The sequence below is a fragment of the Myotis myotis genome, unplaced genomic scaffold (genome assembly GCF_014108235.1).
Source record: "Myotis myotis isolate mMyoMyo1 unplaced genomic scaffold, mMyoMyo1.p scaffold_m19_p_7, whole genome shotgun sequence".
Lineage (NCBI taxonomy): Eukaryota > Metazoa > Chordata > Mammalia > Chiroptera > Vespertilionidae > Myotis > Myotis myotis.
The window spans coordinates 57,057,217-57,071,068 of NW_023416379.1; the positions used below are offsets into that span (position 1 = coordinate 57,057,217).

A 13,852-nucleotide genomic window follows, 5' to 3' on the forward strand; every position below is an offset into this window, starting at 1 on the left:
CTTGTTGAGCAACTCTAATGGTCAGAGAGTAACCAAAATGAAAATATTCATTACCTGGACCAACAATTCTTTTGAAAAGGTAGTAAAATAGTAAGTGGCATGTTCTTCAGGATTACTGTGTCTTGTGCTTCTGGGTCCTATGATAGCACCGTTGTTATCAAAACCTCCACAGAAATAAATTGTGAAATAAATTAAAATTCTCAAAACTGTTGTTCACTAACACCAAAACAACGAATATCTCAAAACTAAACACTTACCGATTAGTAGCCCAATCAATGTCAGCAAGAGAGATCATTTTAGATAGTTTAATAAAGGAAAACCAATTCAATATGGGAGTATCATAGTATTCTTTCAGAATTATCCTGTTTTTTTCTTTACATAAGTCTTATGAACAGTGAAATAACTGCAGAGTCAGAAAATTAAAATTAAGTGATATTGTGTCCAACTCCAGGTGGTAATGAGTTGTGAAGACAGGGCAAACACTGATGAAAAGTATAGAAGAACAAAGTATGCACGATGCTTTATTGCCTGAGAGACTGGTACCATGTGTGGGTCAGTAGTACTAGTCCTGATTCCTTTGATGACTTAAAAATTTTAGGAATTAGGGAGATAAAGGGAGGGAAAGTGGGAGATACCTATAATACTATCAACAATAAAAATATGTATTTTAAAGATTTTAGGAATTATGTCTTTATTTTGATTATTAAGTTATTCTTCTTTGTCTACATATTTATAGAACAATCTCAACTTATAAGGGCAGAAAAAGCTTATCAAAGGGATCATGACTTATGAATTAGCCTCTTCAACTAAGAAGCTTTTGAAATTTCTTCATACAATACACAGTTAATAGTGTTTACATTTTAATTGTCTATTTAAACAAATTTTTTAGTTTCTTCATTTAGGCCAGACATAGCACTTGATAATATTTATGTATAGCAAACTTTCCTCCATCTTTTCCCAGCTAAGACCACACATGAAACACCTACCTAGAAGCCATGCATAAAGTCTTCGGTTCAGAGACATGTCCCTCCTTAGTACTACATGAAGGGCTGCTGACAAGATCCTGATCATATCTGGTCGAGTGGCCTGAAAAAGTTAGGAATGTGGTTGTATTTAATCACATATAAAAACATTACTTTTTCCTCTTTAAAAAACAAAATACACACCTTACAATACATTCAAAAGTTTATTTTATTAAAGGAAACCTGGTTTTAGCTAAAAAAGGTAAAGTTAAAAGAAAGATAAAAGGAAGCCTGTTAATTGATGTTAGGATTTTTTCTTTCTTTTTTATTTGTTTTTATAAATCTTTATTTTTGAAAGTATTACATATGTCCCCTCTTCCCCCATTGCCCTCTCCTCCCCCTCACCGCCAAGCCTTCATTACCCTATGTTTGTGTCTATGGGTTATGCATAGATGCATATGAGAATTGATGTTAGTTTTAATAATATTACTAAATAATCCATTTAGAACAGAAGCTTGGAGTGTAGCATTAGAAACGAACATTGAAATCAACTAGTTAACAATCACTCTCAAATAAAAAACCCGAGTTTCACAGAGCCTCAGTACTTAGCCTAATGTAAAAGCCTGGTTAGTGCCCAAGTTGAATAAGAAGTGACCTCCCTTTAATCACAAACTGGTGATCATTTTACTACACCATTCTTCTTGACAGTATTAAAAAGGGATTCACCCTTTTTATTTGTTTTAAAGGAATCTTAGAGAAATAATTGAGATATTACAAAATACAAATCATCAACAGCTGACAAATTACAGTTACTCATCAAAACACAAACGTTTTCCATTAACCTAAGAAACTCTCAAAGTGTGATTCCCAGACTCTGCAGTGGTTCTCAACCTTGGCTGCATATTAGAATCACGTGGGAATCTTTTTAAAATCTTGATTTCTGGGCCTCAGGATTTTAAAAAGATTTCCAGGTGATTCTAATGTGCAGCCAAGGTTGAGAACCACTGCTCTAAGGGAATCTCTAAGACCCTTTCAGGAGGTCCATAAGGTAAAAACTAGATCAGAACAATAGCAAGATGTTCTGTTTTTTTACTATGTTGATATTTGCCCCGATCATGTGATAGGGGGTAAAATTGCTGGCATCTTAGCAAGAAAGGAAGCAGTACAGCAGTGGCATCCACTGCACTTGTAGTCATTGTATTTTTTTAGTGCCATACACTTGTATTACAATAAGAAACCAAAACAAACAATAAAAGTCAGTTTCACTTAAGAATGTTGTTGAAGCAGCAAAAATTTACTTTATAAAATATTGACCCTTTTAGTACATTTTTTTAATATTCTGTGTAATAAAATGGGAAGTACACATAACACACTCCTGTGTATACTGCAGTATGATAGATGTCTCAAAGAAACTCACTTGTATGACTGAATTTTGAACTGACCTACCAGATTTTTTTCACAGAATACCATTTTTACCTGAAAGAATGATTGACACAAACTATGATTATCATGCTTGGACACTTGAAAGACATTTTCTCAAAAAAATTTAAAAAATAGCCCTAGCCGGTTTGGTTCAGTGGATAGAGTGTCGGCCTTTGGACCGAAGGGTTCCAGGTTCAATTCCTGGTCAAGGGCACATGCCTGGGTTGTAGGCTTGATCCCCAGTGGGGGGTGTGCAGTAGGCAGCCAATCAATGATTTTTTCTCATCATTGATGTTTCTATCTCTCCCTCTCCCTTCCTCTCTGAAATCAATAAAAATATATTTAGAAATGAATAAAATAAAAATAAAGTGAGCCTGTCACTTCAAGAAAAACAATTAAAATTTTTTAAAAAAATTAAAATAAGAAAAACAATTAATAGTCATAGAAAGAGGGAAAGTGGAGAACAAAGATGACTTTTTCATGATCCTTATTCTCGGGAAATCTAATGATTTGGTACAGAAATAGAAGAAAGAGTGTTAGAATTGGGCCTGGGTAGGGCATTACTTTTAAAAGATAGTCAACATAGCTGTTATTTTCATAATACGAATTACAGAAGGTAAGGCTTGAAAAAGCCTTGGTTGGGAGGGATACAGAGGTGGTGGAGTAAGAAGGTACTGAAGAAAGCTCAGGCTGAAAAAACATTGAGAAACAGTGGTCAGTGAAATTACAAATTAATTCTTCTCAATTTAAGTCTATACTGACTTAATTTCTCAGATATTGTTGAGTCACCTATCAGTATACTGAAGTACTAATAATACTGAATGTTTGCAAGGGAAGAAAGCAATGGGAAAGTTTAAGAGCAAAGGTCAATAAAGGGACATAATATTTTAAGCTTTTGAGCCACATATATTTCTTTGGCATATTCTTCTTTATTTTCTTTTGTGGGCCTTTAAGAAAGTAAAAATTACTCTTATCTTGTGGGTTATTCACCAGCCCTATACTCTAGTTTAGACTACATTGAGATGTCCCAGGGAATGTTCTTATGAAAAACCAGAGTGAAATAAGGGCCATTGATTTAAGAATGGAAAGACTCCAAATAGAAACTGGGGGTGATTTATGTCCCAATTAGCAACAGTATTGGCAATGAAGTATAAAATTATTCTATTATTGATAATTCAATTTCAAAATTAATAAAGTAATAAAGAAAAAGTTGAGCATGACCGATCATAATAAAACTCACTAGTTATCTAACGTTCTTTAAAAGAACCTCAAATAATAGCTTTTTCTGCTAATGACTTTTAAGAAATAAACTTACATTTCCAAGGTAGAAATTCTCTTATTACTTTTGTTAGACATGTAGTTCACCATTCTGAATGCTTACATACTGGTGCTCTACAACATTCCACATTAAGGTTTACAACTCAAAAGAATTTAGATGACTTCTTTAAAAAATGAGGATACTGATTAAAGTTCCAGCAATGAAATGCTTCAATTATGATTTGTTAAATTAATTGCTCTCATTTGTAATAAAAGTTCTAGAGGATATCACTGTGAATCATTATTTGCAAAGGTCTGACAATCTCAAAATCACCAAACCAAGAAAAGATAACAGGACAGAGATAACAGCTGGTAGAAGGCCTGGGTTCAAAGTCCTGGCACATTCACAACTAGCAATGAGTACTTCCTGCTTATTATAGGTTAGAACTGTTTTTAAAGGTATGAAATTACCTATTTCAATTAACATATTCTTATCCAAATCAATAAACTTTTTTCTTTATAATTGTCACAAGTTCCATTCCTTTAAAAGGAACTTGTTTTCCATGTACTTACTAGTTTATAAAACAAAAGAATCCAGCATAAATAACTCTACATAATAAATTGCGATTTTACAAAGAATGCCTTATATTAATACTAGAGGCCCAGTGCACAAAATTTATGCACTTGGGTGGGTGGGGGAGTCCCTCAGCCCAGCCTGCGCCCTCTCACAGTCCAGGAACCCTCGGGGGATGTCCCACTGACAGCAGTTGGACATCCTTAGCGCTGCTGCGGAGGCAGAAGAGGCTCCCACCTCCCACCACCACCGCTGCACTTGCCAGCTGTGAGCCTGGCTCAGAGCTTCTGGCTGAGCAGCGCTCCCCCTGTGGGAGCGAACTGACCATCAGGGGAAAGCTCCTGCATTGAGCGTCTGCCCTCTGGTGGTCAGTGCACATCACAGCAACCAGTCATTCTGTCCTTTGGTTGATTTGCATATTAGCCTTTTATTATATAGGATCAGCATTAATGTTTTACCTGACTCATGTGGAATGGAAAACAGAAAAGTATGAGGTCCAGCGTGCTTCTCTGTACAAGTACACTTGAGTCCTGCACCGAGGTACTTACTGCTTCTACCTAAAATGAGAGAGCCTTTAGTATCTATTATCTATTGTTACACTGGGAAATGTGTAACATGAAAATGTAACAACTCTTCATTTTCTCCCATAAATAAAAACATGATTCTGAGCATCTTATCAATAATTAAATATATTTATATCACTCTGAATAGGTAAATATATTATGACGGCTTAAAAATGAAGAAGCACAGCCCTAACTGGTTTGGCTCAGTGGATAGAGCATCGGCCTACAGACTGAAGGGTCCCAGGTTCGATTCCAGTCAAGGGCATGTACCTTGGTTGTGGGCACATCCCCGGGGGGGGGGGGGGGGGTTGTGCAGGAGGCAGCTGATCGATGTTTCTCTCTCATTGATGTTTCTAACTCTGTATCCCTCTCCCTTCCTCTCTATAAAAAAATCAATAAAAATATATTTAAAAAAAATGAAGCACAAAAGAGTATAAAGCAAAAAGGTTCTCTCCCATCTCCGTCTTCCAACCATTCATCCAATTTCCTTTTTGCAAGCAAGCAGTATTACTAGTGAATATTTTCTGCAAGTATTAATAAACAAAAATACACAGGCATAGATCCAAAACCCTGCCATTTTCATTTTAAAATATATTTTGGAGATCGTTCCTTATCAGTACATAAAGGACTTTATTATTTTTTATGGCCATGGAAGTACTTTATTTCATATATAAACTCTCTTTATTTAACTAGGTTCCTAAGATAGACATTTATACTGTTTGCAGACATTTATTATTGTAAATAATGCTGCAATATACTTACGTAATATACAAATACATCCCTCAAAGTAGTGTTGCCAGGTCTTAGGGTATACACAATTGCAACTTAATCAGTGTGATGCTTTCTGTTAAGGTTACATATATTTATATTCCCAACAGCTACGTGTGACAGTTTCTGTTTTTCCATGTTTACCCATGCATTTTTATTTTTGTCACTCTGATATATGAAAACTGATATCTTGGTGTATTTAAATTTTTATTTCTCTTATAAGTAATGTTGAGCACCTTTTCATGTTTAATTTATTTTTATTTCTTAGGTACATTATCTGTTCAAATGCATTCTTCCACTATATTTATTGATAGTACCTCTTTCAATATTAGCGAGTTTAGTTCCTTCACTATGACTTATTGCAAATGGTTTTCCAATTATGGCATTTGTCTTTCAAAAAAAATTTATAAAATGACTTGTTTAAAACTTTCATTAAATAATTAAAAGGAGCCCAGCCGGCGTGGCTCAGTGGTTGAGCATTGACCTGGAAACCAGAAGGTCCTGGGTTCGATTTCCGGTCAGGGTACATGCCCGGGTTGCGGGCTTGATCCCCAGTGTGGGGCGTGCAGGAGGCAGCCAATCAATGATTCTCTCTCATCATGGATGTTTCTATCTCTCTCTCCCTCTCTAAAATCAATAAAAAAAATTTTTTTAAATAATTAAAAGGAAATGCAAAAACCAATACATTTAAAGATCTACATAAAAATGGTATAGCCATTTTGGAAAATAATTTGCCAGTTTCCTGTAAACTTAAATATATATTACAAGAAAATGTAGGAGTAAATACTTGTGACCTTGGATTAGAAACAATTTCTTAGATATTATATAACACCAAAAGCGCAATGACAAGAGAAAAAACATAAATTGGACTTGATCAAAATTAAAACTTTTGTGCTTCAAAGGACACAATTAAACACTGAAATCATGGCCGGTTTGGCTCAGTTGGTTGAAGCGTTGCCCCATACCCCATTCAATTCCCAATCAGGACACATATCCAGTCTGCAGGTTTGATCCCCGGTGGGATGCATACAGGAGGCAACAGATCCATGTTTCTCTCTTACATTAATGTTTCTTTCTTTCTCTCTTCTCTCCCTCCCTCTCTCTAAAATCAATTTTAAAAGAAAACATATCCTCAAGTGAGGATTTAAAACAATAAAAAAGGAAGCTGACAAGATAATCCACAGAATGGGGAAAATATTTTCAAGTCATACACATATAAGGGTTTAATATTCAAAATAAATAAAGAACTCCCACAACTCAACAAGAAAAGGAGAAATAACCCAATATAAATAATGAGCAAGAACTTTGAATAGGCACGTCTCCAAAGAAGATATAAAAATGGTCCAAAACTACAAGAAAATACACTCAATATTATTAGTCATTAGAGAAATGCAAATCAAAACTACTTGACATCCAGTAGGATGAGTATAATAAAAAGACAGACAATAACAAGTGTTCACAAGGATGTGCAGAAGTAGGACCCCTCATATATTGCTGGTGGAAATGTATATTGGTACAGTCACTATGGAAAACAGCTTTTCAGTTCCTCAAAAAGTTAATCATAGAGTTAGCATATGACCCACAATTCCACTTCTAAGTATATATTCAAAAGAAAACATGCCTACAGAAACACTTATTCATGAATGTTCATAGAGAATCATTCTTTTTTTAAAAATATATTTTATTGATTTTTTTACAGAAAGCAAGGGAGAGGGATAGAGAGTTAGAAACAACCATGAGAGAGAAACATTGATCAGCTGCCTCCTTCACACCCCCTACTGGGGATGTGCCCACAACCAAGGTACATGCCCTTGACCGGAATCGAACCTGGGACCCTTCAGTCTGCAGGCCGACACTCTATCCACTGAGCCAAACCGGTTAGGGCAGAGAGCATCATTCTTAACAGCAAAAAAGTAGACAAGACCCAGAAGTCCCTCAACTGATGAATGGAGAAACACAATGTGATACAGATATCCATATAATGGAGTATTATTCAGCCATAAAAAGGAGTGAAGTACTGACACATGCTTCAAATCTTGAAAATATTATGGTAAGTGAAAAAAGCCATTCATAAAAGATTACATATTGTATAAATCCATTTATATAAAATGTCCAGAACAGGCAAATTTACAGAAACAGAAAATAGATAAGTGGTTCCTAGGGGCAGGAATAAAGGAGTATGGTGAGTGGGAATGGGGTAATGAAAATGTTCTGAAATTGGATAGTGATAATAGTTGCACAGATTTATGAATATACTAAAAACCAATAAACTGTACAACTTAAAAGGGTATGTGAATTATATATATCAATAAAGCTGTTATTTAAAAAAAGTTAAAAATACATTTACAATATAAACCACAAATTCCTCCCTAGGTATTTTCCCAAGAAATAAGAACGTATGTCTACACAAGGAATTCTATGCACATGTTTACAGTACCTTTTCCATAATTACCCCAAACTGGAAACAATTTAATCATCCATTAATCAGTGAATAAGTAAACAAACTGTGGTACATTCATACCACAAATTACTCATATATGCAAAAACATAAATGAATCTCAAATCTGTTATGTCAAGTGAAGGAAACAAGAATTAATTGCTATGCCCTGCCCACCTGGCTCACTGGTAGAGTGTTGACCTATGAACCAGAAGGTTATGTTTTGATTTTGGTCAGGGCACATGCCCAGGTTGCAGGCTCAATTCCTAGTAGGGAACTTGCAGGATGCAGCCAATCAATGATTCTCTCTCATCATTGATGTTTTTTATCTCTCTGTCCCTCTCCCCTCCTCTCTGAAATCAATAAAAATATATTTTTTAAAAAAGAATGGCTAATACACTATTATTCTATTCATAATATTCTGGGAAAAGCACAACTATGGAAACAGAAAACAAACCAGTGTTTGCAAAAACCTAGGAGTGCAGGGGAAGGGGAGTGACCACAAAGGGGCACAAAAGAACATTTTATGGTGATATAAATAAATATCCTATATTTTGATTGTAGCATTGGTCTCATGACTGTGTGTCTGTCAAAATTCATAAAACTGTACATGTTCAACAAGTTAATTTCAGTGTATGTTAATTATACGTTAATAAATATAACTGAAAATCTGCACAAAAATCTCAATCATATATAATCATGTGGAAGTAAAGTACAGGATGATTAATTAAAATTTGTTTGTTTTTTTAATTTTCCAAAGGACCCTTGAGGCTTTCTTTGTTTTTTAATCATTGAGTATTTTAAGAGTACAACCTTCCAGAGATAAATGGTTTCCTTCTGTTCTTAATCTTCAAATTAAAAAAGTATAAGCAATCAGTGTGATTTTTTCCATTATCTGATTTTAGTACTACATCCTCTGACACAAATCCACACAGAATATAGCTATCCTTTTGTCTAAAACATGTCTTTCTTTTAAAGAAAACTATGATCAAAGAGAAGGTTCATTTCAGAATAACATAATAAATGTGGCTATGTTAACAGTGGTCTGATAAGCAAGCAAAATGATATAAAGATTACTTATTTGCTTGAATAACAGATAATAAAAATAACATATAAATAACAATTTCCTTTTCATGAAAAAAAAATCTGAAGATTTTAAAAACAATAATTACTGATTATTTTTGTCTTTAAGTTTCCTTGATGAAAAAGGTAAGCTCCATGAAAATAGGAACTTTGTTTGTGGCATGACTTTCAATATCTGTCTGAAATAATGTACTGATTCTAAAGAAGTATTTGTTCAAGGAGCAACCATATATGGACCTACCATTAACTCAATATCACTGCCAATTATATAAAGTTGATCTTCCATGGAAAGCTTCCTGTTCAAATGGGCGAGAACATACGTGATTCCAGGTAAACGCACAGCAGGACTGGTGAGAAGACTACCCCAGAGGGCACTATAGAATGCTGATTGGTCCACTGCAGCAGCAACCTTTTCCAACAATGTGTTTGTTCTGAGGGACAAAATAAGATAGTTTAAGAAGGGAAAGATTTACTGTCATATAATAAATTGTTATTCTCTTCCAGAAAGTATGAAAGTATCCATGTTATAGTCATATGCTCCACTCAAGAGACAAGTGTGGTAGCCTGGAAGAAGCATGTACTTTAGAAATCAGAGGACCAAATTTAAGTCCCGTCTCCACCATCTACTAGCTGTGTAATTTGGGAAATCACTTAATACATCTTCAGTTCAGTTTCTTCATCTATAAAACTAAGATAACAAAAACAATATCACAAGTCCTATCTATATTAGCGGGTTGTTAAACACCATACACTTAGTTAGTAGTACTCTTATAGCAAAACATATTTTCTATAAAATCTTAAAAGGGCATTTCCAAATATTTCCTTCTCTTTAAAATCACACTATGTAATTCACAACAACTTTGATGAATTAGACCTATGACAAAATCATTACTGCTCTATTAAGGATTACATTTAAAAATTACTCCTGCTGGATTGCTTGGCTCTATGGTTGGGCGTCGACCTATGAACCCAGGAGGTCAAGGTTCGATTCCAGTCAGGGCATAAGCCCGGGTTGTGGGCTCGATCCCCAATGTGGGGCATGCTGGAGGCAGCAGATCAATGATTCTCTCTCATCATTAATGTTTCTATCTCCCTCTCCCTCTCCCTTCCTCTCTGAAGTCAATAAAAAATATATTTTGAAAAATTACTCTTGATTTCTTGTGAACATAAAATGAACAATACACAAATATAGATGATATTATAGCATAGCCAGAATCAAGAGAATCTGATGAGTTTTATTGTTTACTTGCTATAATACTAACCTATAATCCCTTTTGACCTCAATTTATCTATGCATTGAAAGAAGAAAGTATTCACAAATCCTTTCATAGGACATGTGTGGAATAAGTGGCTAATGATAATGCTATGTTCTGAATGTTTCTGGCTCCTCAAAATTCACATGTTAAACTTTAATCCCCAAAGGTGATGTTATTAGGAGGTGAAAGCTTTTGGGAGATGCTTAAGTCATGAAGGCCCTCCTGAATGAGATTAGTTTTCTTATGAAAGAAACCCACAGAACTGAGCTACTAACCAGAAAGAGTGCTCGCCCTAGAACAGGGTGGGCAACCCCTGGCACTCGTGCCAAACATGGCACACCAGTAACTTTTGCTGGCACGCGAAACCCTCCCTTATAATCTTCCATTTACAATTGTGAATCTTTGTTCTCAGTGATGAATTTTGTTAAGTCTCGTAATAGGAGTAGCCTGACGGATGAAAGTAGTAGCTCGTGCATATCTCTGAAGGTCACGAAATATAAACCTGATGTAAAATCTCTGTCATCAGTGATGCAGCAGCAACAGTCCCACTGATAATATCAAACGGAGTCATAAAGTTTTCTCTCAGACTATCAGTGTACATGTATACATTAAAAAATAAATGTATTTTTCATCATCATATACTGTGTTTTTGTCGCTCGAATGAATTTTATTATTTCTTCAAGGTTCTTCACATATGTACACCTTAAGAGATATCAAGTAGGTTTAATATGTTCTCAAAAAATTAGGGTTGGCACACAGAAGAATTTTGAGTCAGAGATTTTGCTGGTTTTGGCACACACTCACAAAAAGGTTGCCTACCCCTGCCCTAGAACAAGACCATGATGGTAAATTGAACTTAGATTTCCAACCACTAGGACTGTGAGAAATAAATTTCTGTAGTTTATTAGTTATCCAGTCTGGGGTACATTGTTATAGCAGCACAAATGGACTATGACACACAAGATAAATCATAGGGATACCACATTAATAAAGATCACTATTCATTTCTATGTTAAAATTTCTAATTGTAACTAATAGAGTTATAAAGTGATATTGATTCTATACTTCCCTTAGGAAAATTAATGCAATAATTTAAAACAAAACTGATTTATAAAATAACCTCATGTTATATTTCTAAAATTGTAAGCAAATAAGTGAAAAAGTTAAGAAAAGAAAATAAGCTTTGGGGACAAAATTAATTTTTCTCAAAGCAGCCTATAAATATTATCCAATATTTTCAGGATTAGATTCTTACTGTACTATGGGAGCTGATGAAATACAATAAAATTGAGTAGTAGGTAATTATACTAGAATAAATTATTTAAATTTAAAAATTAAGTCTACTTATAAAGAAGTCTGACATTTTCTATTTTTGCCATCTCAACTTGTAAGTCCCCTTTTTGGTAAGAATAATAAGATATTAAAGATACTTAATGCCATCATGCATTGTCTACAACTATTAACTTCCCTAGAAATGATAATAGGCTCCAAAAGAAATAAAATCCTTTTTTATAAATTTTTAATGTTTTTATTGATTTCAGAGAGAGAAAGGGAAAGAGAGATAGAAACATCAATGATGAGGCAGAATCATTATTGATCAGCTGCCTCCTGCATGCCCCTTACTGGAGACTAAGCCAGCAACCCAGGCATATGCCCTGACCAAGAATGGAATCATGACCTCCAGGTTCATGGGTCGATGCTCAACCAATGACCAACACTGGCTGGGCAGATCAAATAATTTTAAAGTTAAAATATCAACAGTGTTATGTCAACAGCTAGTAAAACAGCACTGCACTTGGAGCTAGGATATTTTCCAGCACTAACAATTTAAAAACTGTTGGCATTGGCCCAATTTCCCACTTTAAAAATTAATCTAAATGTCCTACCTACTGTATTTTTATTTTAAATTGTGGGTCACAATTTTTTGAGTGACTTATATATGCTAGGCTTTGGACTAAATGATTTCATTATTACAATAACACATTGAAATAAGTATTATGTTTGTTTTATAGATGAGGAAATTGAAAAAAGTTCAGAAATGTTTAAAAAAGCTTTCCTGAGCTCACACAGTATCTGTGGAGCCAGGATTTGAACCTAATTCATTTATCTCCCAAGTGTGTGCTCTTATCACCTAGCTTTATTTTCAGTGTGATACACATACCAGATAATTACAATAATTTTTTTGCTACAGAAACTCCAGGTGGTATACTGAAGGATCTAGAAGAGTTAATTTTTGTGATGTTAAAACATTACTGATTTAAGGATGCTTGCTGACAAATCTATGACTTTGATGACTTAGCTGCATACCATCTTACCTCTCATAGTACTCTGATCCTTCTTCTAAGCCGGGAAGAATACCAGTTAGCAATCCTTGTAGACCAGGCTTCAGTGTTTTACCCAAAGGCAGGTAATATATCTCATACAAACTTAGCAATGTTGGTTTCACAGACATGGCAGCATTTGCAAGAAGAGGAAATAATCCAGAACTGTTTAAAAATATAAAACCATTAGCAACTATATGCCAATAAACTAGACACACTTTAAGAAATGGAAAAATTCTTAGAAACATACAAAGTATTAAGACTGATTCAGGAAGAAATACAAAGTCTGAATAGACCAATTACTAGTAAGGAGATTGAGTCGGTAATAAAAAAAACAACAAAAAAACAAAAAAAAACTCCCAACAAAGAAAAACCCAGGACCAAATGACTTCACTGGATAAAGCATCAATCTGCGGACTGAACGGTCCCAGGTTTGATTCTAGTCAAGGCCATATGCCTGGGTTGGGGGCTTGATCCCCAGTAGGGGCGTGCAGGAGGCAGCTGATCAATGATTTGCTCTCATTATTGATGTTTCTATCTCTCCCTCTCCCTTCCTCTCTGAAATCAATAAAAATATTTTTTAAAAAATTCCTGCCCCAGATCAACCAAAGGATTTGTATGCATGCATATAGGCATAACCAATGGACAAAAGACACTGGGGGGTAGGGGAAGCCAGGGAATGTTAAAGGGGGGAAAAAGAAGGAGACATATATAATACTCTTTGTAATACTTTAAGCAATAAAAAAAAGTAAAAAATAAAATGAAAATATAAAAAAAATGCCCGCCCCATAACCCTCTTAAAACTTATTTTCAAGGAACTAAGGTAGAATATATACAGTAACCCAACAATATATATCTCAGATGGTGATAAATGTCACAGAGATTAAAAAAAGGCAGAGGAGGAAAAGTAGGGGCAAATATTGCAATTTTAAACACGGTGTTCAGAAAAGACTTATCTGAGCAAAAATTAAAGAAAGAGAAAACATATTCATGGAAAAGTGAACCAGCAAAGCTAAAAGTTTATTTTTCAAAAAACTAATAAAATTGGTGAACTCATAAGACTAATCAAAGTGAAAAAAAAAAGGAGATTGAAGTCACTAATGCCAAGAGTGAAAGAGACACCACTATAGATCATATATATTGCAAAGATCACAATCCTGTATAACAAAAGGCTAAAATGCAAATCGACCGAACAGCAGAATGACTGGT

The 13,852-nt window shown here is 34.7% G+C and overlaps 1 protein-coding gene across 9 annotated transcripts in view; it reads right to left on the minus strand.

Moving 5' to 3' along the window:
• Nucleotides 1-13,852, minus strand: part of DOP1A (DOP1 leucine zipper like protein A) — a 106,762-nt gene that overhangs the window by 61,194 nt on the left and 31,716 nt on the right. For 8 of the 9 annotated variants that reach the window (XM_036317687.1, XM_036317686.1, XM_036317689.1 and 5 more), the window contains exons 5-9: nt 12,638-12,808; nt 9,308-9,497; nt 4,674-4,772; nt 987-1,086; nt 55-164 (exon numbers count right to left, since the gene is read on the minus strand). In XM_036317687.1, the coding sequence (XP_036173580.1) occupies nt 55-164; nt 987-1,086; nt 4,674-4,772; nt 9,308-9,497; nt 12,638-12,808 (670 nt within the window). The remainder of the gene's footprint in view (nt 1-54; nt 165-986; nt 1,087-4,673; nt 4,773-9,307; nt 9,498-12,637; nt 12,809-13,852) is intronic. The other variant, XM_036317690.1, reaches the window with a different exon arrangement.